This window comes from Syngnathus typhle, linkage group LG13 (genome assembly GCF_033458585.1).
Source record: "Syngnathus typhle isolate RoL2023-S1 ecotype Sweden linkage group LG13, RoL_Styp_1.0, whole genome shotgun sequence".
Taxonomy (NCBI): Eukaryota; Metazoa; Chordata; class Actinopteri; order Syngnathiformes; family Syngnathidae; genus Syngnathus; species Syngnathus typhle.
Genome location: NC_083750.1, coordinates 7,869,449 through 7,895,536, shown reverse-complemented (window position 1 = coordinate 7,895,536; position 26,088 = coordinate 7,869,449). Strand labels below are relative to the sequence as shown.

The 26,088-nt window shown below is 40.9% G+C and overlaps 4 protein-coding genes across 7 annotated transcripts in view; 1 reads left to right on the top strand and 3 right to left on the bottom strand.

Annotated features, from left to right (window-relative positions):
* Positions 1–1,160, bottom strand: part of LOC133165055 (receptor-type tyrosine-protein phosphatase S-like) — a 56,329-nt gene extending 55,169 nt beyond the window's left edge. For 3 of the 4 annotated variants that reach the window (XM_061294428.1, XM_061294429.1, XM_061294430.1), the window contains exon 1: positions 818–1,158. The gene's annotated coding sequence lies outside the window, so the exon portion shown is untranslated. Of the gene's footprint in view, positions 1–817 lie in introns of all 4 variants that reach the window. The other variant, XM_061294427.1, reaches the window with a different exon arrangement.
* A 1,613-nt stretch (positions 1,161–2,773) lies between these two features.
* On the bottom strand, positions 2,774–5,640 carry fem1a (fem-1 homolog a). The gene has a single exon (XM_061294531.1). It carries the CDS (start codon positions 5,452–5,454, stop codon positions 3,601–3,603), a length of 1,854 nt encoding a protein of 617 aa, XP_061150515.1. The 5' UTR covers positions 5,455–5,640; the 3' UTR covers positions 2,774–3,600.
* Positions 5,641–6,997: 1,357 nt separating this feature from the next.
* LOC133165197 (C2 calcium-dependent domain-containing protein 4C-like) lies at positions 6,998–11,483 on the bottom strand. The gene is made up of 2 exons (XM_061294692.1): positions 8,249–11,483; positions 6,998–7,951 (listed from the first exon to the last, which is right to left on the bottom strand). Exons 1-2 carry the CDS (start codon positions 8,981–8,983, stop codon positions 7,400–7,402), a joined length of 1,287 nt encoding a protein of 428 aa, XP_061150676.1. The 5' UTR covers positions 8,984–11,483; the 3' UTR covers positions 6,998–7,399.
* Positions 11,484–22,150: 10,667 nt separating this feature from the next.
* LOC133165175 (phospholipid hydroperoxide glutathione peroxidase-like) lies at positions 22,151–25,855 on the top strand. Its single transcript, XM_061294659.1, has 7 exons — positions 22,151–22,282; positions 22,633–22,727; positions 24,521–24,665; positions 24,755–24,906; positions 25,030–25,054; positions 25,139–25,198; positions 25,289–25,855. Exons 1-7 carry the CDS (start codon positions 22,214–22,216, stop codon positions 25,319–25,321), a joined length of 579 nt encoding a protein of 192 aa, XP_061150643.1. The 5' UTR covers positions 22,151–22,213; the 3' UTR covers positions 25,322–25,855.
* Positions 25,856–26,088: the final 233 nt, after the last annotated feature.

The window sequence follows — 26,088 nt, the reverse complement described above, 5'->3', positions numbered from 1 at the left end:
GAATTCATGCGTGCTAAATGACTGATTAAAATAATTAGAGATGTGGAAATGGTCTGGAACAATAACCAGCAGACACATTATGCCGCGGGGGAAAATGTCCCATCTGTGCGTGTCGGGAAAAAGACTTGGCCCAAACGGCACAACATTTGGGCGTACGCAAGCGAGGGGAAACCACTGGAAAGCCAAACAGGCACTCTGTAGAAGTGTACTTATTCAAACCCTAAAAACAAGCATCAGCAGTGGGGGAATTGTGCACGAGTAAATCAATGTATAATTAAACGATGCTCAGCTCAGGAGCCTGCCTGCCTGCGCGTGTGCGTGTTGGGAGAAAACCTAACTGTGTGTAATTATAGACATACACCAGTATTATATACGCACGTTGATATTTATGCACACTTTGACATCAGCATATGTAGCAGCAAGTCTATGGTCTAGAAAACAGCCTGCTTAAATAAGTCCTTCCACTTTGCCACCTGGTACCAAACACACACAAATCTATATTTCCCAATAAAGCCTAGTGTTGAAAAACTCCGAACTGGTGAATACCTTGCAGGCATTTGAAATTAGAGTGAGTGACAAACAAAGGATGCTCCGACGTGCATGCAAGCTCTGCCAACAATAAGCACAGAGGGGGCGATGTGAAGGGGTAGGGGGGGGGGGGATGCATGGCACACGCGCCAGTGTGCTGTTATCAACCAGCCTGAACACAAGTCACAAGAAATGGGCTGACACCCCCGCGCACATGCATCCCTCTCATTTGAAATAGAAGAAAGCAAAAACTCAAAAAGCGTCCGGGGTGGGATGTCGTGTGGATTACCTTGGTAGGATGTGCACCGTCTCCTCCTGCGCCGTGTGCGAGATGCATGGGTGGATTTACAACTGGAAGAAGCTTCCTCCTCTGTCGTGTAATCCAGTGGCAGCCCGGCTCCACTCAAAAAAAGGGGGGGCTGCCTTAGAGAGGGGGATGCATGTCCTGCAGCTCCTCGACGCCTTTTGGGGGCACAGGAGTGGTCGCTCGCTCGCTGGGTCGGGCGGCTTCAGGTACTGAGGCTGCTTGATGTCATTGAGAGCCGCTCGCTGTCTTCTGCCTCAGCGTCCTTCTCCTTTTCTCTCCTCCTCCCCCCCTCCCAGCGCTCTCCTTCCTCTCTTTCATGCACACGCCAAAGCTCTTCCCCCACCACCCTCCCCCCGACGTATGACGTGATGCAGGAGAGGTCTCCTATAGCAACCGTATCCCCCCCCCCCCCCCCCATCAACCGCCTCCCCTCCCCATACTCAAACTGGGCCGCCGACTGGTGGAATAGTGGGTAGTGTTAGATTATTTTTGCGTAACCAGGGGCTAGAAGGGAAGAAGAAAACGTTAAATGCATAATAATGTCACATTATACATATTGTATCAGATGTTATTACCAAGTATTGAGCAGTACAGTTGCAATCAAAAACAATAGACCATCATTCAATAGATCTAAATGGTCCTCTTGTTGGTTCATTACAAGCCATTCTTCAATGATCAGCTTTTTGGAAAATAAAGGAAAATACAATGGGGGGTTGGCTGAGGAAGAAAAAGAGCAGTAATTAATCCCTTGAACATTTATACAGGAACCATGAAGAAGGTAGTTTATGAGGTACAGATCCAACATAAAAGTATAATGGAAATCCGATCGTAGTCATTAGAGAGGCAATTCAGCCACACTGATTAAGTAGGCCTACTGTAAGTCTTGACAACATTAGGTACATACATATTTCCCAAAATGCATTAATATTTACATGTGTACAACTAACTTAATTGTTTTTTGTTAACTTCTGCACCATAAGTCTTTCTTTGTTGCAGTTATGGGTCACCTAGATCACAAACAAAAACAACAGACAGAGGAAAAAGATGTTCTTACGTGCTATACTTACGCATAAGGATGAATTTTCAAAGGTCACATTCCTGCTCATTCAAATGATCATTACGATTACATAATTTATTTAATTAAGCACTTAATGTCAAAGAATAGTGCATGTATATTGCTCACTTCTGCTGGTGAAATACGGACGAGCCTTTTGTTCAGAACAAGGCCAGGGTGGCTTTAGGATTGAATAGTCCGCCATCTAGTGGCGAGACACTGTTATAACACTTTGTAGCAAAAAGTCTATCATTCATTGACACAAAAGAAAATACACAACAAATGTGTGTTTAATATTTTTGAAGTCGCTGAGGCTGCTTATTTAAGTCACCATGTTTAAACGTCATGATGGGAGCAACCATCTGAGGTCAGAAGGTCACGTGTGTTAGCTAAAAACCAAAAGTGGTGTTTTTGACTAAACAACAGCAAACCATTCATTCATATTGTAGTAGGATCAACATACCTCTAGATTCATGTTTGGTCCAGATGACCCCACAGTGTTTGTCATTCCATCCACAATAAAGGGCATCTCTGTTGACCGAGTGGCATCGGTGCCAGTCACCCCGTGACCTGCCCGAGTGGCAAGTGTGACACTGTCCCCATTTTCAGAGCAGATGCTCCGGGCAAAAGAACCCTAAAATTAGCAGAGCGAGCACCCCCGTCTCTACCCCGCAGCAGTGACGTTCAATACTCTATTTATACGAAGGGAGCACGACTCGCGTAGCTCGTGTTTCTGTTATTCTTTATATCGGTAAGCTGCGGTTTAAGCCAGTTGACCAAAGTGACAAGATTATTTAAGACACAATTTTAGGCCATTCAAAAGAAGCACCTTATGGCTAACAGCAGTATAGATGAATTATAAATAAGATTACCACAGAGAGCGCTTGGTGCCGTGCTGAATTTTATTCAGGCGTTCTCTGACACACACACACACACATCTTCATACCAATGCAAAAAGAGAAGGCAGCAACAGTGTGTTGCTCGAATGCAAGTCCATTTAGAGTCGGCATTTGATGAGGTGACGCTTTCAGCCTGCGCACAGGGGACACTTTCAGGGTAATGCAAGAGAGAGTTTGCAAATAAGACTGATACCAATTCAATTTGTGAGAATTGCATCGGAGCTTCAAGCGGATTTGAGCAAATCTGCAAGTGTTGTGGATGCCACATGCGGGGTCAATGAAAAGCAATTGTTAAGGCATTTCTAGGAACATTCAGAGGAAAGGTCTAGAAAGCAGTGAGAAGCAAATTAGAAGTCATCTAGTAGTCCAATCTTTTCACAGTGATTCTTTGCTTCAAATACTGCCAGATACAAATATCCGCTGCTGTCACATTGTTTTTTTTTTTTTTTATATTTTCATCAAAATCACCTGAGGAACCCCAAGTATTAAATCCAAACGATGTTTGTGGCTTGCCTCACGAAGACCATAATGGCGCCATGGTTGGCACAGCAACTGTAACATCCTTCCAAACTGACAACACGTCATCAGACAGGAAGCAACTAGAACCAATAAATAATGTACCAAGCACGTGTCAACCCATTTGTGCCTTTAAATATTTTTCATTTGAGCGGGTGCGGTCGTTTGCTAAGGTCGCCCATTCGAATTTTATTTTAAAACGCTGGACCGAACATTTGTGGTGGAACAAAGGAGGAGGAGGAAAGCAAGCAACTAGGTCAAAAGAAGTTTGATCCAAATTAGCGTCGTCATGGAGGTCAGTGCAGCTCAATAAACGCTTCCATCTCCTCGGTGATGAGTCCCCTGTAAGGAAGTCTGTGCTTTTCCACCGCACGGGCCGCCAGGCACTGAAGCGTGATGTAGTTGAGCGGGTAGAGAGCCGGGTCACCCATATTGTGCTCGTCTAGCAGTTCGTAGGCCGCCTTCCTCCGCGCGTTGGTGGCGTCAAAGTGCGCCCCGGCCTTCATGAGAAGCACCATGATCTCTGGGCAGCCGTTGCAGGCGGCGATGTGCAGCGCCGTGTTGTTCTCGCAGTCCCGCGCGTCCACGTCGGCGCCGCACTCCAGCAGCAGCGACGCCACCGCCTGGGAGGGAAAGCGGCCCACGGGGTAGCGGCCCACCGACGTGGTTTCCTTATCCACGGCCATGTGGAGCGGCGTGAAGCCGCAACGGCCGCGGGGATTCAGCTTCAGCAGGCGGTAGACCGTGTGCTTCTTCTGGTGCTCCTGCTCGGGGTTGCACTCCAGCTTCTCCAGCAGAAAGATCAGATGGAGGATAATGGCCAGCGCCTTGGTGAACTGAGGCGCCTCGGGCGGATTGTCCTTCTGCGCCACGGCTCGCTCCACCTCCCGCACGCTTTTACCTAACACCGTCATCAGATCGTGGAAGGTGATGCGAGTTGACAGGGTGCCTTTGGCGCGGTCTTGAAGGACAAAGGAGAAGAGCTCGGCAAAGGATAAGAAGCTGGAGGCCGTCATGGGGCTGAGTGGGTCCAGGTTGCTCTGCTGCATATCCAAGGCGTATTTCCACAGACTGATGCATCTTTCGAAATTGCCAGAGTCTGCGTAGACGGCTCCCCTGTAGCGGATGTAATAGGAGGTGTCCGGGTGGGATGGACCCAAGATGCGCTCGCGAACCAACAAAGCCTGCATCCTCATCTCGTCGGGGTCTGTGATCAGAGCCTCCAGCTCCTCTGCACTGTTCACCTCCTGCGCCCAGCCGTAGGCCGGAACGGGGGGCCCGGGTGGGGGCTTGGTCAAGCGCCCTGCTTTTTCCCCTGGCTGCCTGAGCTCCACGGCTCGTCTCCAGTACTTCATCGCTCCCAAAAGATCGCGTTTTTTATCCACAAAAGTGGCTCCGAGCAGCTCGAGCGCATCTACGCGTTCCTCCCTGGAAGTGCGGGGTTGGTGGGCGAGGTACTCCACAATGTTGGTGTGTCCCGTAACACTGGCCGCTAGGAGCGGGGTCATCCCGTAACCGTCCCGTTCCATGCGAGCGCTGGACTTTAACAACAACTTCATGATGTCCAGGCTGCCTGACTCGGCGCAATCGTGGAGGGCCGTGTTTCCTTTGACACTTTTACGGTTGACATCAGCACCACGGTCCAGGAGGAACTTGGCTATCTCCTTGTGGCCCTTGTAGCAGGAAATCATCAGACAGGTATGGCCGTGTCTGTTGGCCACCTCCATGTCAGCCCTGTGCTCCACCAGGTAGCGGACGATCTCCAAGTGGCCGTCAAAGCAGGCAGCTCGCAGCGGTGTGGAGTTCGTCAGAGTCGCGTTGTTCACCGAGGCACCGTGTTTTAAAAGAGTCTTGACCACCGCGAGGTGACCGGCAGCCGAAGCCGCCCACAACGGCGGAGCTCCTTCGATGGTCTCGCCGTCAAAGTTCACCGAGCCCCCGAGTTCGACATTAGCTTTACAATGCTCAAGGAGGTAGTCTACGACATCTAAGTGTCCATATCGCGACGCTATCAAGAGAGGAGTGCCTCCTTGTGTTTTCTCTTCGGCGAGAGCTTCGAGCTCTTCGGGAGTTTTGTTGCTCAGCAACTTCTGGATAAGTTTCAGCTTACCATCTCTGGCCGCGTTGAACACAGCCGTAGTTATATCCATGGTTAAGGGCTCCGCGTTGCCTCACATGACATCAACCCCATAACCACTCGTTGACCATCAAAGCGATGAGTGTAGCTTTTAAAAGCGCGTCGAAGGAATTTTGGTCCGGGCTCTGCTTTGAGCTCTCATCTTGCTTCCATTTTGAGGGCGCTGGCAAGATGGCGTTTGCGTTGCTCGACGGTTTTGTGTTTACGGTGGGGGCGGGGCATTGTGGGTAATGTAGTTCACATTCACTAACTTTGGAGGAGCAGACGCATTTTCGCCGCATGCTAAACTTCATCTCCCACAATGCATTTGAGTCAAACGCTAGTATCTGATGGGTTTGTTTGGTATTTAATTTTAGACAAACAAGCTACACTTACTGCCTTCCCTAAATGAGACGTATCACGTCAGTGCTGCGTTAACACTTGACAAACCCAGCACTCCCTTTTATATACCACAAAAGTGTATATTTATGTTATCTGAAAACGTATTCAAACAATAAATACAATACAATAAATAGTCATTATAAAATTTACTAACTTATTTATATTTATTTACTATTTATTGTACATTTTGTCCGAGTACTACACTGTATATAAAATGCGTATAGTTAAAGTTGGATTGAGAGTTGAGTTAGTCTGGTAAAGCTTTCAGAATCTTTCAAAAAAATGCCTTTATTGTGTGTTTTTTTTTTTTTCTATTTTCAGCATCATAATCATTTACAACATTGTCGCCATGACCGAAAATCCAGATTAGTCACTTAGTGTCATTATACACTTTGACCAACAGAGAGCGCTAGGCTCTAGTTTTCTAGGTGCGTTTTGCTCTTACCCTGTTCCACTGGTTCTCAAAACCTTTTTACACCAAGCACCATCCAAAAAATACTTGCAAGTAGTCCGTAACGTTGTGGGCTCAAGTAATAAAAATAATACAGAAATGTTCTCCAAGTGTATATCCTATTTTTCAAGACATTGTAACATTCTGTACACTTTAAAAAGACTGCATCTCAATACTAGAATACCAGAGGAAAATAACAAAACTTTAAATAATGATTCAATGGAAGTTGGATAAGAATAGCACCTAAATGCATATATATTGAATTTAATAAATACAATGGAGCTGCAATTCCGTGGTTCTTTGGAGTACCAATTGAGAGAGCCAGCATGCGTACATTGGGAATCACTACTGTCTTATTGCATTCCATTGGAGACCATTAAAAGCTCAAAATTACTCACCTCAAAATACTGTGGCTCATATTCTCTTGAGAAGGGTGATGTTTGCCCTTTGTTTCCGAAGAGCAATAAATCCACAATTCTATTCCTTGTTACCCTCTCCTCTGTGAGGTACATTTCAATCAGATCTTTCTTTCCTGATATTGAACAGGGAGTTTACTTTTGGAGAGACAATATTTCATGCACAAGCCTCTCAAAGCCTCCTCTTGGACTTTCCTCTTGACACAAAGGACCACTTCTGTAGATTTGTGTGTGACCAACAAAAACACTTCAACAAAGCTGCAATTAAAAACATTGACAGAATAAACGTTGGATCATAGAGGAATTTATTGTTTTGACAGCAAGTTACTAGTACAGCAGCCTGAGGGTTGTTACAGTCAGTAGCCAATACATTACCAAATACAAAGTCTATCAAAAACAAAACGGCATTCATTTGATAGCGCAGCTTATACATTTGGCATCCCATGTAAACTAGACCATTACAACTCATTTAAAAAATGCCAATACAAAGTACATTGTGCAGCTCAGGAGTAGGTTCCACTTATTGTAATTGTAAACTGTAATTTGCCAGTCTGGTTTTTGGTTTGGCCTTTAATGTGCCAGATACATCTCCCATAAGACTTTCATCTGTCCAGTATTGATCAGCTCTGTGAAGTGGAATGACGCCCGAAAAGCTCTGAAGATGAAGGGCTGCTGTCATTTTCGTCGGCATAAATCTCGACAGGGATTTCCTACAGGCCTGCGAGCAACTCACTAAGCAACACTTCCCGTTCTCCGAGAAGGATGTCTCTCTTCAAACTGGTTCCCTTGTTCACTACTTTTATCTTCATGGCTAGACTTTTGACTTGCGTCTTGGGGAGCGAGTCAAAAAAAAAATCCTCGTTAAAAACAGGATTCCTGCTATTCTTTATAATCGTGCTTCTCTGTTTCTGTTTCTTGCCGGGTTTCAGGTAAAGCCCCACACAGCAGTTGATGCTTTTAACGTCCGTCTGCTTGCCGTAAATGGCCTCCGCTTTAAGCACGCGAACCCTCAGCCGCGCCGCCTCTGGGTCGTAGTGCGTGCTGAGTCGGAGCGTCCCGCCCTTGTGCAGGTTAATGGTGTGCTCGCGCTGCAGGGGGTCGGATGCCCAGGCCCTCGAGCTGCTCCCTTTGTATTTGCGGAGCGCGGGAGAAGTCGGGCAACGCGTCCGCCGGCGTTGCATGTTGGGGCTGTTGTCGGCTGAGCTGCAATCGTCCGTGGAGAGAGAGCTGTGGCGGGCCAGCGAGCGCTTGGCACGAGATACCTTGAGACAAACGACAAATGCAAACGTCAACTGGCTGTACCAAGGAAGGCAGCGGAATTGACTGATTGTTAAAGACCTATGAAGTCAAATCAGTTTAATTTTTTTTAATCATTGTTCGCATCAGTAATTACAGTGGTTGTGATTAATTGGCCCATATATATATTATTATTATTATTTTTTTTTAATTTACCAGTACAGTGTGCAGTTAGCTAGCTCGGTATGCCTCCAGAAGGTTTCTAGCTGAAGGAGCATCAATTTTTCAAGTGGTTTCACATAAAAACAAAAACTCCTCCTTGCCTTGTGCACCGTCTCTTGTGTGATGGAACGCAGGAGCGAGGCCGAGCGGGACAGCAGAGGAGAGTTAAAAGGGGACGAGTCCGCCGAAGAGCAGGTGTCACTCTCGCCGCCACTGAAGTAACGGTAGAGGTTGTTGTCAGCCGGGGTCAAATGAGTCCCCCCTTGAGAGCGCCTCTGGGAGTTTGGGGAGGTCAGAGGGCTGCTGGGGTCGCTGTGGAACAGGCTCTCTTTGCGCCGGGTGTGAGGAGACTCCACCAGTGTGGAGAAGCCATAGGAGGTCTGGGCCTTGGGAACGTAAGGCAGCGACATTGCGGTCTGGGACTGAGGGTCTGCGTTTGTGTTGGCGTGCGAAGTCACGGCGACTGGCTCATCTGCGCTCTCTATTTGGATGATGTGACGATTTGCTGACTTTTGGAGATTGCGCCTTTCCCCTCCGAAACGGGAAAAGAGGCGAGGGCTGCATGAGTTTTTACTGCCTCGAGCTCTGGGAGTCTGGACGCAGATGACGTGATCGGAGGTGGAGGGTCGTAAGGTGGAGCAGTGCTGAGGCTTGGGAGTGGCTGGCTCTTCTGGTGGGCAACAGATGAGTTTGGGGGGGATGAAGAAATTGGGGATCTTTTCGGGGGTGAGCACATTAGCGTACACAGACACCGGAATGGCCTCGGTGGTCTGCGAGGGCTGAGATTGGGATCCACTGGTCTCCATTTTGTTACGTAGCTTCTCCAGGAGCCACATGTCCACCTAGGAGTGTCAAGCCATCAGTTCTGCATTAACAAGTAAATATACTATGTATATGTATACATATTTATATATATTACAAATATGATGTCTCTACAGGGTCAAATGTTTTAATACAATAAAATAAAAAACGTCTCTTGTGTGATGGAATGCAACAGGAGTCTGTTTGATACTGTAGAATTTAACAAACCCCAAATAATAATAATAATCATTCCACACCACACATTTACTTAAACATTCATGAAACAACTAACACACACAAATGAGAAAAACATTTAAATAAGTGATTTGTAAGTGTTGAGAAAATGTGGAATTACTTTTCAATTACACTGTAACATTTGTTTCTCTTATCATCAAAGTAAATACATACATTCCCTAAAATACAAAATAGACACAAAAACGATCCACTCTAAATTTCAAACTCAGCAAAAATTAATTACTTAACATGATTTGCTATTCATGCCTCAGTAAATGTAAATTCCACCACACCCCAAAGCATTAACCAAACTTCTTTTTCACGTATAACGACATCTAAATATTTTCTCAATACATTAAGAACAAAGTAGAACTTAGCTGAAAAAAAAACAAATCGGCTACATCTGGTATGGCCGAATTACCTGTTCACTGCCGAACTTTGCCTTCTTCAGAATAGTTACAAAGTGACGTGTGCGACGTTCTCCGAGGTTATGTGCGCGACGAAACGTTCTGCTGCTTCCAGTGTGATCCAGAAGCAGGGAAAAAGCAGCGCAACGAGGCGCTCGTTTTATAAGACGAGCTGCGCTTCAGCCAGGAGCCAATCGGAACGTTGCAAAAGCTTCCAATGTATTGATCATCAAACGATTCAATACACGCGTGAGGTTCGGGAATCCAATTCAAAATGCCATAAAGGTTCCTCGGGATATCAAGTAGTTTTCCATAATAAATTAATCTTGAAAAAATAGTAACATTCTTGACAATGACATGCTTGCTTGAAATTGACACCAAAATTGATCACCTTTTGATTCCAAATCCGTTTAATCTGCAAAATAATATTATTTGCTTTTGTCTTCTTTTCTATCTTGATAAGTTTGTGTTAGATGAGAGCCAAAAACATGTCCAGTCCAACTCATTGAGCTTCTTGCCTGGTGTTAAAGATGGAGGTGGTTGAGCAGCAATCTCGTAGGTGTCACTTGGACCAGCCAGTGCTTTTGTTGCGTTTAAAAAATAAAAACACAGCACAGAGTGAGGTTACTTCACATATTGTTTTGCCCAACAAGTGTAACTAATTACATTTCAATTAAATTGTAATGTGATTATCATCACTTTTGAAGCATAAAATCACAAAACACAATTCTTATTCCGATTTCATTAAATCATGATAACAATAAGAAAAAGTAACTGTACTTTCAAATATTTGCTTTTATTTGCCCTAAACTAACATTTATTGTACAGTACAATAATTAACATTTATTCTACATATTCGCTTTTCCTTAATGCTTTACTATTGTAAATCTTCCATTTTAAATGTACTAATTTTTTAGAACCTGGAAGACAAACGCTTAAAAGAAATTGAAAAGTGTTTCTGCAAAGTAAAAAAGCAAAGGTAAATTTATGTAAATGAACTCATTCATCCATTTAGGTTTCCATCTGAAAATAGAACAAAGTCCATTACGGATTAGTGAAGCCTCATTAGACACTGGGATGAATCATCTAGTGGTCTCTCCATCTATTTAGCTATCTGAACAGTAATTATTTTCAAATTAAGTCTAAATTTGAAAGTGTCAAGACGCGAACATTTGGGCCATGCATGCGAACTAAAAATGTTGGGGCTTGCAAAAAATAAACATAGATATATAATACGGATGGTATATACGGTCCCCCCAAAATTTCAGTCTTATCTCCTTAAACAATGAATACTTGATCACAAATGGTGGAGCAACACATGTAGACAGATCATTTTGAAATACTACATGGCATATATTCTTCATCCTCTGCAGAGAACAAATATTACTACGCCTTACCACTACCTTAGGCACACACATACCAGAAGCAAAACAATGTACGATAAATTGAAGCTAAGAAATTGGCAAAAAAATCAATTTATGACAATGTAGTGTTTGTAATTATGTCAATACTGTAATTTTATATAAAGTAAAACACAATCATTTTATTTATTTTTGATTATCTTGACATACAAGTGTTTTATTTACCAGCATGGAACAAATCAAACTCCAACAGTGATTGCCTGCGAGGAGACTTGCAATCCACTGTCAGACAACATGATTTATTTTCGTCCCATCGTCACGTTGAATAACGCAGTACAGAATTGTTTGAGTCCTCCTACACGTTTTCGCAACAGCATCAGCCTTCATTAGTAAGTATTCCGTGTATGATCTTTGACTGCTAGCCTCTGTATACAAAACTGTTCATATATCGCAAGGAGATAGCAAATCTATCTGTTCTTTATTGTCACTTTTTTTTAAACATTGTCTTCTCATGGGAGCAAATGAGGGCAGTATTTTTCTTCATACATATAAAATTCAAAATTTAATACAAACAATACTGTAGTGACAATACTGTAGTCACTACAGTATTGTCTGTATTAAATTATGAATAAATAAATAAATAAATAAATGAATGAATAAATAAATAAATAAATAAATAAATAAATAAATAAATAAATAAATAAATAAATAAATAAATAAATAAATAAATAAATAAATAAATAAATAAATAAATAAATAAATAAATAAATAAATAAATAAATATTTGCGCTGCACACTAAATAAATGTTTTGATGAGTGACATCAAACTTTCACCGCTATTTGAAGTTCATCCCACAGGTATTGTACAGGTACATCGCAAGTTCGACTTTCATCTTGTTAAGAATGCTTAGTTAAGTTAAGTTGCTCTCTCAAGCCAAGAGAGAACCAGTGAATTATTCAACCATGCTCGTTGAGAAAAAAAAAAAAGCCTTTGAAACTTTCTTCTCTACAAATTTAAAAAGTGAACTTCGACCATTTGAGTCATTCCTCCTCTTGAGAACGACTGAGGACAAAATAGTTGAGTCATGCACATAGCAGCAGGAGGATCGTTCTGATTTTGAAAGAGCTGCTGAGGTTTAATTTAGAAAAGATTTTAAATGAAAACTTTTCTGGTGGCAATTGCCTTTAAATTCATCCTGCACAAAGAAGCGTAATTATTATGCAATTTGTGACTCCGATTTTCTGTTTTTGACATTCACAATGTGTTCTTTTATAAGAACATAAAAATTTACCCAACCTAGAATATAGCATTTAATAAATATTTATTGGCATTGTAAAAAGTCAAGCAAAAAGAACTTGTACACATGTTTGAAATCAAACGTAGAGCATCGTGATAGATGTTTAAATTAGGCTCCATTATAGTCTTATCACGCACGAATCAATTCACACATCCCACACATAAATAACAAAGGGATTGTTCATACGTGAGAAGGATTGCACGATCGCTTTGTTCATGTTGTATATCGCTACATTTTTATCATATTTAGCTTACTTGAGGTTTTATGTTACAGAATATTGTTGATAAACTTAAATGTGTCTTCATCCTCATCAAAAAAAGTCTGATTATTTGATTGCTGGAATGCCACTCCCACTATGCTAATAACTAATTAGCACTACTAAAGCTAATTTGGGGCAAAGTCAACATTGCTAATGCTAAAATTTGAACTATTCCAAGTGATTTACTGAAACAGCCTCGGTTTTATTTTCGCGTACAGTTAGGCGGCTTTTCGGTTGTGTACGAATTGCAGTTGCCACTAATTTTGCGTTTTTTTTTCTTAGCTTATCCTCACGAACATATGATCCAAAACTATCCATGTTTTTGTGTTTGTCAAATAGCTTTGTGTCACAGCGTTGCCATATGGATGAACCATATCCAACAAAAGTGTTTCATACAATATTAGTACTCGGACTCACATACATATTTGTGAGGTTCTCACTTGAGGAAACTATGCGCAAGCTGGCATCAGACTCATTCACCAGCTGCACTCAAATCCTCTTTAAGGCTCTTAAAGTCCATCACACCATTTGCTTTGAGGCCACCAGCAACCAAAGTAAACAGACATCAAGCACGCTCGCAACTGAAGAGAGAAGCATTTCTTGTGTCGGCCTTCAGACTTGCGATGATACACTCATTTGAGGATTAGCGCATATGCGGACCAAAAGAGCAGACGAGTGGAGAGTACATAGAACAAGTAAACATGGTGAACAGAAGATCGGACAGATGGCGATGGGGTGAAGATGATGGAACATGCACAAATGAAGCATGGACCTGTACCATCTGTAAAACAGTTGGGGAAAAAACACTGTAGCTTATTGGCGACGGCGGTAACAAGAACACCAAAAGAAGGATTTTTCTTTTTTTTTTATTCTTTGAACTTACTGCAGTCAATGCAGATGTTCACCAAAGTGGAGCATCACTAAATAGCCCATGAGGACACAATTTGTAAACATTATTTTAAGGATATTAAACTACGAGAGTGTATTGATTCTTTCAAAAGAAAGTTTCAAACAAATCCAGTTTGTTTTTTTCTTTTTACATAATTCATGCTATTCTTAAGATCTATGAAGGTGTACAATTAGCTTCAGAAAAAAAAAAGCTCGGAATTGCCTTTTAGGTCCACGCTCAATGTAGCAGTCGTGAACAAAACAGCCTGAACCAAGAAAAATCAATCAAACAAATCTTTTAATGACAAGCGCAGCCAGAAATAACTGAGTACAACTAAACCTTGGATTTATGTATCGTCTTGGATTTATAACCACTACAGGCAACTAATTGTTTCTCACATAAAACTTTTATGGTGCTTTTTATTATGTAGACCTAATGGGTGAAATTAGCGCAATAATCATTCAACATTTTACAATGCAAACTGGTGTAACAGTTCAAATGATCACATGGTGGAAATTTGGAAATAGCATTGTACTTTTTAAACAGTAAAGTCAAATTTAAGTTTAGAATATAACCTTTTTCGCAGATGTCTTGTGTTCTGTAGAAAATGGATGCAGTGATTCAACATGACAAATTTCTCCGTTGTCTTCTTTGTCTCTCCATCCTTTTTTTTTTTTACACTTGTGTTCCATTTTAGTTGCATTTTGTGACAGCTTGAATGTTTTGACACTTGTATCTGTCTGAGTGATGCGTGTTCACATCAAATGCAAACTGCGTGACAGCAAAGTAAGAAGCACTGCTGACAGCCAAGTCATTGTAAACATCATCATCACCAACCATTAACACAAGTCGATGAGTGAACTTCGACGGATGTCGATTAGGTGAGGGACTAGAGGATCTTGATTAGTATTGACAACCGGCAGTTGTCAAAGACTACAAATCGTCTCGTTTGTTCCTGAATGTAAAAGGAAAATTACAACGAATAAATGAGGTCCAGACAAGCTCTTAAAAATAACAGTTCTTTGTGATATAAATAAATAAGTCTATTTTTTCGAGGGGGGGAACACTATTTAATTGATTTGTTCTTCTAGTTGGCTTTTTCTGACTTTATTTTTTCCTCGTAGCAGAAGCATGAAGGTTTCGTTTCCACTGCAACGGTTCATAATTCCCTCCACCTTATTTAAGCCCCGCCTCCCCGTTGTTGCAAACTACCGCAAAAGTTAAAATTCCCAACGTACATCATCAAATTGTCGTTACCTGTATTCTCTGGCTTGTGATGGCCTTTTTTGTAGAAGGATGGAAATACAATGTGCCTTTTGATTGATTCATCTTTAATAACCACAAATTATTACAACTGCCTTAAGGTTCCTCTACTAGCAGAGGGAACTCAAAGCTCAAAACAATTACAGGAAACATATTTGTATTGTCAAGCCATAACACTAGTTTGGCTTTCTCATTAGTTCGCAGTGGAGTTGAATTTGCATATCTTGATACTCCATGTGAATTTTCTATTACAAACACATCCAGAACAATATGTATTAAGTCAATTAGACGTAATACAACTCTGGTCCCTCTGTGAGTGTTATTTTCAAAAAGGCATACAGATCTTGTTTTGCATCTCATTAGAGGGGGTACATTTACCAACTGTTGTGTTGGTAAACAGAATCCGCAAAGTACGGTCACCAACAAGAAGTACTGGGCAGGCTAACGAGTAAGCGGAAAGATGCTCATCCGCGATCGTGCTAACACGCAAAAACTGACTTCTAAAGGAATATTTGGAACAATACTACATTGTCCTAAAGGTTAGACACATGTTTCCTCAATTTCGAAGTTTTTATTTTGACATTTAAATGTTTTTTTAGTTTGGGAAAAAAAATCTGCGATGTAGTGAAGCCGCAATAAACGAAACGCGAAGTAGCGAGGGATCGCTGTAGATGTTCCCTATGGGTGATGAGTGGTGTATGTCAGAGGCAGATCAACACATATTGATTTTCTAATTACCTTAAATCCATCTTGTGCAATTGGTGTCGATGTCAAATGTCAAATTAGCATATTAATCATTTCATTTGGACCTGTGGCGAGAAAGCATAGTCTCAAACACTCTTTGTATGTAAAATATAATAGGTGGAGCCTCGAAACTCAAACAGGCTAATTGTATTTTTTTTGCCACAATGAACTACTTACGTTGCCTTGGGCTATGTTACCCAGTGTGCTCATTAACCTTTATGATACTCGAAATAATACATACTTGAATGTGAAGCCCTATCATCACCTTGACTGAGTGTGAAGACAGCAAAGCCTAGATCACATATTGTAATACTGTACAGCACTGATGGGAAAACGAAGCTTCAAATGTGTTTCATGAATCGGTTGTATTTTCTGACTGATCTAGATGGCACTATTCAACACTGGGCTGAAAGCAAACCCACTTGGCAGTTTTGAAACCTTTTTATATAAACCAACACCCCCATCTAGAGGAGTTAAACAATACACACCTGGTTCATGAAACAAATTTGAAGCTTCATTTTCCCTTCATTATTCTACAGTGATTTTTATCTACTTGTATACCGTATTTTCTGCACTGTAAGGCGCACCCAAAAACCTCCAATTTTCTCAAAAGCTGACAGTGTGCCTTATAATCAGGTACGCCTTATACATGGACCAATATTGAGCCACTACAGCAGACGTGTCCAAAGTCCGGCCCGCGGGCCAAATCTTATATATGGACAAAGTTTTAAAATGCGCCATTCAATGAAGTTGCGCCTTATAATCCGATGCGCCTTATAGTGCGGAAAATACGGTAGTCATGTTGAGCAGCATAAATTTGACAATTCATAAATCCAATAAATAAAATACAGCATTGCTTTAGTTGCTTACACTTGTACTATACACTGAAAGTGAGACGTGTGACACCTTCGACCACTCATATTTCCACAAATGATTCTTTCTAACATATGCCGCCCACAATCAAATGGCCTATTCTTGGATAATGGCTGTAATTCACTGACAATTTGTGACTTTGTTTGCGACTGAATAGAAATAATCCCGGCTGGTTAGCGTGGCCCTGCTAGCTTGTTAATGTTGTATCATACAAGAGTTCAATATCCTTGCTGTTTGCTTTGCCTTCTTTTTTGTCTCTTTGCCAACCCTTGGAGGTGCACAATGGCAACACTGCAAGTGAGGGTGTTTGAAATGGAGGAGGACTTTAAGAAGTGGTGAGAGAATCACAGAACACGATTAACACCACAGGGTTTATTTTTAATGTTAAGACCGCCTACAAACTGCGCTTGGACGCTAATCAGCGAGTTTGAACCAGTGCACCATTGTTTGCTGCTCAGTCAACATTAGTTTGTACTGTAGGTATAAGAATTTGAACAATGGCAGTCCACCAATGCATAAACACTCCTAACATGCAAAAACAATCAGTCAATAGATACTGAGTAGATTTTAGTATTTTATAATACAACCCAATCACAACTTGACAAGAATATATCGTATGATTTCGTATGATCATTTAAAATTGATGCCAAATGTGCATTTGGGGTGACAACATTTCGGATCATTTTTTTTTTTTATAATTAACAATTTCCTTATTCGTGAAACAGCTAACATCTCATCTGGCTATAATCTCCTTTTCACTCAATTCTTTTTTCTAGGCTTGTGCGTGTACAGTGAGAACATTCTCTAACAAAGACTTCTGAGTCACCCACCACTCATTACCACGTTATGAGTGTCAATCACCAAAGAGAACGGTTTAATTAGACCTGAGGCACGCTGTAAAGTGTGACGCATTGACTTTTTTTTCCCGAGTCTGGTTCATGTTATTGAAATCCATCTGAAAATATAGCACACTGAAAATGTCACTTCAAAAGTTACGGCCACAAACAAATCAATGCCGGTGAAACAATTCCTTTGCGGATAACAACCATTTTTTATTATCATATATACTTTTGAAAAATGGTTGATGAGGTTATTGCTCTAAGGAAGGGGGTTGACAAGTCTTCTTCCCTGTTGCTAAAGCAACAGGTAATGTCATTTTCATTTCCAGATGTGAAACTGGGAGGGCAGGAGAGAAAACACAGCCACTGTATGTTCTCCAGCCAACATCTCCACCTGTTCTTCATCTGCTCAGTCTCCCATAAAATGAACACCAAGCGGAGGCAGCTGGAGAGTAGCAAATTAAAATCACATTTATGCTACTGTTAATATCAACTTTCCCGATTTGGAAGTGGATTGTACGTCTATTTTTATTGAGCTCACTTTGATGAAACAATGAAACCTTTCACTCATTTATAGCGTTGGAAATGCATGCCTACTCACTTGGTTACGCTTCATAGCCACGGGAGTGTGTAATTAACTCTGGGTGATGATGCTAAAGTTTCCCGCAGTCCTTCTTTGGTTCTCATGTGAGATGATACTAATTAGACCTCGGAAATATTTTAATTGCTGAGGACAAAGACACCGATTTTGTTGTTGTTGTGATGTTAAGTCTTTGTACACAGCGTGGCAAGTGATGAGGGATGTATTAAATTGGGGACGGTATCTAATCATTTGACAAAGGATTTTATTTGTATTTTGCTATCCACCATATTGGATGGGGTCATAAAAAGAGTGAGTTAAAAAGGCCTTCGGAAATGATACGCGTCCAGAAAACAACAAAGCTCAAGCTGTCAAATGCTAATGGACTAGCGGCATCTGTCACAATAATACTTTTTTAGTTCCAATTGAAACAAAATAGAAAAAAGGCAAGTGAATTCTCTACACTTGTTTGTAATTTTTGTAGCCCCAAAACTATTTTCTGTTTGATTTATAAATAAAAAAAAAATATGGAATTTTCACTCACACTCATAATCAAATACGTCCTGTTTTCACCCACCAAAAAAATCAAAAACAATCCAAAGACCTCAAACCATATCCTGAAAATATCACAGACCGCCTCACTGATATTCTGGATATTTACCAAGCAGTAGAAATACCAAGAGCAGTATGTCAACATTCAAAATTGAGAGAAGAATTGAGTAGGATTTGAAGATAACCTTCCTGAACCTCACTAGTCATCCATGCGACTGTCGTGAGTCGATTGAGTGGGTAGGGGGGAGGACGGGGGAGTAACACACCCGCTGAGCGCCAAGGAACGAGTCGAACGAAGGAATTGATAGGCACTATACTGATTAGCCTGAGGAAAAGCCAACTCATCTACAGAGGTCAGTCTTGCTGTGAGGCAGGAAGTGCACGGCGAGGTTCTTGCCTTGCTTTTGTGATGTTTGAAATCAGAGAGCAGCACGTCACACCACTTCGCAATCCACCAACATTTCCAACCGAGGCCCTTTCCGCTGTGACTAATGTTTTATCTCTCTTTTTTTGGACATGAACAATTTTTTTCTCCCAATATTTGCTTCACAGCCATCTTTATCAACACTTTCAATCTTCCAAAACCATTACGACTATCAATGCCCTATCAAGTTCCTTGTCAGATTTTTCGAGACATACTTTCTTGTATTTTTCCCGAAGGGCAACGACTGCTGAGTGACTGAATCTGATGTTATTTTAGTCATTATCATCATTAGGCAAATTGCCGACGGGATGATGGTGAAGGTGGGGGGTGGGCACTGAGTGTGGGCGTGTTGTGCTGTGGAGAGACTCAAATGACTTTTTCATGCTCGGAGGGTAAATTAAGGTAAATCACCTTTGGGATGAGCACTCTTCTACAATTTCGAATTTAGAGTCACTAAATATAATTACATTATCCAAGATGGACTCCCAGCACCACACCAGTTTCTGCTCACTCGGGAATGTCAAATTATTATTTTTTATTTCAATTTTAAAATGATTTACATTGTTTTTGTAGGGGAGCTGTTCCAGTAGTTGCCACTCAATATCACATGCGGCCACATCGCTGCTTCACAGCGTGCTTGATGCTTAATGAGCTGTGTCCGTTTTCATCCAGCATTTTCAATTAGAGCACAAGAGTTGGGTTCGGTTTGTGTCTGACTAAAGGGGGGGGGGGGGGGGGGGTGCCCTTTTTGCTCTCGCTTGTTGCAGTGGAAGAATGCAACAATTTTAATTGCTATTGCATTATAGTAACTACTGGAGCACTTTTAGAATGATCGACCTTTGCAACCAATTTATTTTGGAACTCTTGAATGAGTATGTCACAGCTGGTCTACAAAATTTTGTGAAATTCTACAGAAAGCGCTGATCCAGGTTATATTTTAAAAGTCAATTGTCTGGGTTGGCATCTTGGGGGGGGGGGGGGGGGGTCTAAGCATATTTTAGGGGTAGGGGCTATCACGACCCCATTAATCACAAAAAATGAGGCTCCACTGTAGATTATCAAGATGATTTGAAATTTCCTCCTATTATTATTACCAAAAATGTTTATCTATTGGTTTTCACATCGATTTTAGGACGAAATTTTAGTGGTGTGGCTTTGAGGTGAATTCAATGGGCTGTTAACTACCTGTCGGATAAACGTTGACGAGCTGAGCATGACATGTCAGCCTTGTCTCGCGATGGTCAGAAGGAAAGTGGAGGATAAGAAGGCTGATGTGGACGATTGAGAAGCGCAGTTGGGGGAAACAGACTGCAGTATCTGTTGCCTTGCCAACCGAGCCCCTCAGAGTGCGAGGGTTAAATGTAAACGATTCTCTCCCGGTACAAATATAGGTTGCCATCTGTTTTCTTGACACTTCCTTTGTTACAATTTCACAAACATGCAAATAATTAATGTGTAGGTGTTTTCATTAGATTGGAAGTTAGTATGATTTTTTTAATATGAAAGTGATGAGTGGGCGTAGTCATTCTTGAAATGAAAAAACAATCCGCCTTGTTTCAATTCCTCGATTCTTTTTTTTTCCTGGATTGAAGTGTTCAGGTGGAGCTGCTAAAGTTCTATGGTCCGTTTAAGAAAAAAAATTCTGACACGTAAAAGATGCAAAGGCAAGCGGAAAGCAAACTTGTTGCTTAGAAACAGTAAGAAATTAGCCAAAGTTTTTCTAAACCATCTGATCTAATCTCCCGGAGCGATGTGTGTGCGTGCATGTATGTGCCTGTGTGTGTTATGGAGGGTGGGGTTGGCAGACTCAAGTTTAGCAGAGGTGGTTACTAGGCAACTGTTTTGTTTTCAGACTTAAATAAAGCTTGTTTTTTTTCAATGTCCTTACTGTCATTAATTTCTTTGAGGGACTTGCTCTCAGTGTGTGACGCAAAAGAACTGTTGCATCAATTTAATTAATAGGAGTTGCTGTCACCTTACGCTACCCAATAAATTGTCTCAAATCTTTATTTTAACCGCAGTGGTGCTTTCAGATATGATTTAATCCGTGGCCATAACTCAAAACGTTTTGTATTTGTATCTCAAATCGTTGTACTCCACTGAAATAAATGAAAACGCCATTGATCTGTGCGCTCACATGCAGACACACAGACCTGATCCCTATTATAGAAAGCCTTTCATTTCATTTTGAGTTTTAATAGGCTATGTGAGAGGAGTTTAATTAAGGGCTTTGGAGAGGGCTTTACAGATGTAGAAGTCATGTTTTATCACCGTGCTTAATTGGAGGTTTCCACTCTAGACAACATGACACTCCACATCATCCAATGCCTATACGCTCATACATGTGTTTGCAAGGAAGACGTCCCACTGCCTCAACTGCAGGGGATGCTCATTTGCAGGAACATCTCTGGATGGCAATCGCTCAGTGCTGCACATAACGTCAACCTGGTCAACTACTTGCATTATGGGAGTTGTGTGACATTTTAATTGAATATGCATCTGCTTTACTGAACTTGACTTAACAAGATTTACTGACAAACAGTATAAACTAGCAGTTTTAAAACACAGGACTCAATTAAAGGAGGCAAATTGCATTACACAAATATTTTAAGTAGCCCGATCAGAGTCTTCAAGTCAATTTCAATACATTGGCCTTTTATATTTTGAGATTCACATTTTTATCTTTCAGGTTTAACCACGCCCCTCACGCCAAAGTCGGGTCATTCTATCGTGAAACTCGAAAAAAAGATTTGAACCTGGGAAAAAAAGATCAGAATCTGAAAAAAACAAGAGTTGAACCTGAAAAAAAGAGATGTGAATCTGAAAATATAAAACATGCAAATAAAAATAAAGACCTCAAATCTAGAATACATGGTGAAACCTGAAAATAAATATATTAGCCAAAACATTTACCAAAGTGAACCAAAAACTATTTTCAACTCAAAAAACCTTTAATTCAAGTATTTTTATTTTACTATTTTTTTTTTTTACTTTTTATTTCTTTGTTTTTCAAGTGTCAAGCTCAACACGTTTATTTTCAATTTCAAGTTTTATTTTTCTAGTATGAGTTTTGTATTTTTCAAGTACAAAACCTTTGACCCCACTAATACGCCTGCAGCTACAGACATGCCCATGGAAAGAGATACACATGCATACAATATATAAACCATGAATAACCGTATATAAACAGTATAGTATATAAACCGAGATGCGTTCTTTCTATACTATATATTTTGGACAAAATTCAGCTCATTAGAAAGGCTTGGGAAAAAAAGCAGGCATCTTTTCTACAGTTAGACTGCGCCATCTGTCGTTCAAGAGTTGAAACCGCACCCCTAAATAAAAAATAAAAAAAAGGTATTGCCATTCATTTGCGTACATGCAAACAATTTATGAATGGCTTTGAAATGTCCATTGGCAACGTTATAGAATTTACATTTTTTGTAATTTGCATTAAAAACATCGGACACCACCCATGCGCGTTACTCAATCGTTGGGTGGGGCTAAGAAATGACGTAACACGAGTCGTTGGTGTCATAAGCATGTGGTTATTCCGAACGACTTCCGTATTGATAAGCGTACTTGGGAGCAGAGGAGTAACCCGAACAATGGTGAGGCATTTCAACCCAATGCAATCGATTTATCTATTATTACGTCTTTAAAGCGATTTCTTTATCCACCATTGTCAATGCGCTTGCAACGTTGGGTGACCTGTGCTACTATTTTTAAAACGCGGTGCAACCGAGAAATAGGTCCGAGCTCGGTACAATAGTTCTAGTGGGTTTTTTGTTGTGTATGCATCGATAGCAAATAATGGCTTAGTTATGTCTCAAATGTGCTCTTTTATCATGCATAATTAACTCTAGTCTGTTGGATTTGTGCCATTAGCTTCTTATGCTAAATACACATTATCTTTATACAGCTTGACCTTTACCCCTTATGCTTCCTCACCTTTATGCAGTGTGCACAAGTGAACGACTGGCAAAATGCCAAGTCCATCTATGAGTTCTCTGCCAAGGATATCGATGGCAATGAGGTGTCTCTTGAAAAATACAGGTGAGATGTCATTGTGCATGACTTAATGTATTGGCAGACTTCCCCAATCATTTCTTGCCACATAAGTGCATGCTTTAGTGGTGGCTGATTGGGGGTACTTGAACGCATCACTACTATGTGTTTACTAGGGGTGTAACGATACATCGATACTAGGGGTGTAAATCGCGGGTTTTGTCATGATACGATATAATATCGATATAAAGAACTACGATACGATATTTGCCGATATCTTAAAGCCTGCTGCGATTCATTCACGATATATCGCGATATAGTGCTCTACGATCGATATTTTTTTTTTATAAAAAATATAGAACAATATCCTGATTTATAACAATTCATACGCAAAATCAACAAGGTACTGCAAACTCTTTATTTAGGAAATTACAAGAGTATTGTAGTATACAAATTGCTTACTTTAACACTGAACCTTGATGTCGTGTTTTTTCTTTAAATGTGCGGCGAGATTTGTGCTCCTTGAATATTTGATCACCGCATGGCAGGATTTACAAACTGCACGTGTCTTGTCCGTTGACTCGTTGAGTCATCTTTTCTTTGGAATCCAAAGTGTTTCCAAAGAATGACTTGAAGCCTAAAGGGGAGCCAATTTCCTCGTCTTTTTGGACACTAGCCATAGCACCAGCCCAGGAGCCGCGTACTAGTTGTCCCCTCCCCTTTCACGTGCGTGCTTTGCTCACAACACAACGCCGCGCACTGCTCCCGGAAAGAGGAAGCAAGCAACAATGAACTGGATTTCAAAATAAAGTCGCGTCTAATGTCCGAGGTCAAACACGGCGATATAAATCGATGTTTACCTTTAGCATCGATGCCAATAAATCGTAGCGCATTATATCGATTAATCGATGTGTATCGATTAGGGGTGTAACGATACATCGATACACATCGATTAATCGATATAATGCTCTACGATTTATTGGCATCGATGCTAAACGTAAACATCGATTTATATCGCCGTGCTTGACCTCGGACATTAGACGCGACTTTATTTTGAAATCCAGTTCATTGTTGCTTGCTTCCTTTTTCCGGGAGCAGTGCGGGGGCATGTTGGATTGTGAGCAGAGCAGGCACGTGAAAGGGGAGTCGACAACGAGTACGCGGCTCCTGGGCTGGTGCTATGGCTCGTGTCCAAAAAGACGAGGAAATCTCCTCCCCTTTAGGCTTCAAGTCATTCTTTGGAAGCACTTTGGATTTCAGAGAAAAGATGACTCAACGAGTCAACGGACAAGACACGTGCAGTTTGTACATCCTGCCATGCGGTGATCAAATATTCAGGGAGCACAAATCTCGCCGCACATTTAAAGAAAAAACACGCCATCAAAGTTCAGTGTTAAAGTAAGCACTTTGTATACTGCAATACTCTTGTCATTTCCTAAATAAAGTTTTTGCAGTACCTTGTTGATTTTGCGTATGAATTGTTATAAATCAGGATATTGTTCTATATTTTTTATTTAAAAAAAAAAAAAGTATCGATCGTAGAGCACTATCGTGATATATCGTGAATGAATCGCAGCAGGCTTTAAGATATCGGCAAACATCGTATCGTAGTTCTTTATATCGATATTATATCGTATCGTGACAAAAGCCGCGATTTACACCTCTAGTGTTTACATTATACTTGTCAGAAAAAGAAAAAACAAACAATATTTTGTTATTTGCCAAGCAGCTACAGTAAATGATAGTTTAATATTAGGAACACATTTCAGTATTACCATTGCAATTTTAAAATCGTAATAACTATTCATGACTTGTCCGTTGGCTGTATGTTTCTGTGACAGGGGTGATGTTTGCATCATTGTAAATGTGGCCTCCAAATGAGGAAAGACCCGCGTGAACTATACTCAGCTTGCGGAAATGCACGCTTCCCTGGCTGAGAAGGGTTTACGCATCCTTGGCTTCCCTTGTAACCAGTTTGGAGGGCAGGTAACTACCACAAGCCCTTTTGATGTATAACATTGACACAATAATGGATAAGTTTTGAAAAATTGTTTCTTCCTGGTGATGGTTTACAGGAGCCTGGAACTGATGCGGAGATTAAGGAGTTTGCCAAAGGTTTCAATGCAAACTTTGACCTCTTCAGTAAAATTGATGTGAACGGAGACAACGCTCACCCTCTTTGGAAATGGATGAAAGCACAGCCGAAGGGAAAGGGAACCTTTGGAAAGTATGTTTTCCATCATAAATGTATCCATTGTAAATAGTGCAAACTATTTTTTATTTTTTATTTTGTCATTTCATTGTTAGAAATACAAAACTGATTTGTTTTTCTTTCTTAATGTTTTCACAGTAACATCAAATGGAACTTCACTAAGGTAATTTGTAATATTTTGGTAATAATATTGTTCCTGGGCTTTTTTCCCTGCACACTAATCAGACACATTTTAATTCCTTGACAGTTTCTTATAAACAAAGAGGGACAAGTGGTGAAACGGTACGGTCCGACAGACGATCCTAGCGTAAGTTACACTGTTTTGCATTTGTTCAATCCACAATTTCTATTTATTCATCTTCTGAACAGCTTATCAATTTATATATTTCATTTGCAGGTGGTGGAGAAGGATTTGCCTACGTACCTGTAATAACAGCTAATGTCTTCGATCACAAACGGATCTCCCATATGGACTTGAGGGTTATTTGGTGTGCGGATGTGTGGGCCAATGATGCCCTGTCTGTGAACCCGATTATTGGGACGGACAGGTCTGATGACTCGGCGTGCAGCTACCTCCAGACGTTTTGCTACACCACCCTACAAGACCATATGAATAAAGATTCCTTAGTGATCTTGCAGCAAAGCAGCCATTCCTTTCTTATGTAATCATTGGTTTTGTGTAGTATATTCGTTATGCTGTTTGTCTAAAGCCAAAGATGTTATAGTCCGCTCACGCTCCCAAACTACTGAGAATAGCTTCACTGCAAGCAAAAGCGGTTTCTAGATTGAAATTTAATTGACCAATGTTGCTTTGCATTCACTTGCTTGTGAGAATCATGGGGTCTCGGCCGTTAATGTTTAGATTTATCCGTATCCACCAGGTAGAAATTATTTGTCTGCTGTACTTGCATAATTATCAGTGTTACTTTACAGAGAATTAAATGTCAATAAAAGATGAATTATATTTTGATGCACAGTTATTGCGTCAGTCTCAAGAATTTCAAAAGTACAAATGGGGGAAATTATCCAGTTACCATTGACCTATAACAATTTATCTCAGTCGGGCATTGTTATGTTTTTATTTTCTCCATTTAAAAACGATTTCATCCTTAAATTTGTTGTATTTATGTATATGTTGTTCAAAGAAAGTTGAGAGACTAAGTGCAGCAGCGAGCAGACGCAACTGAGCTTGCGCAA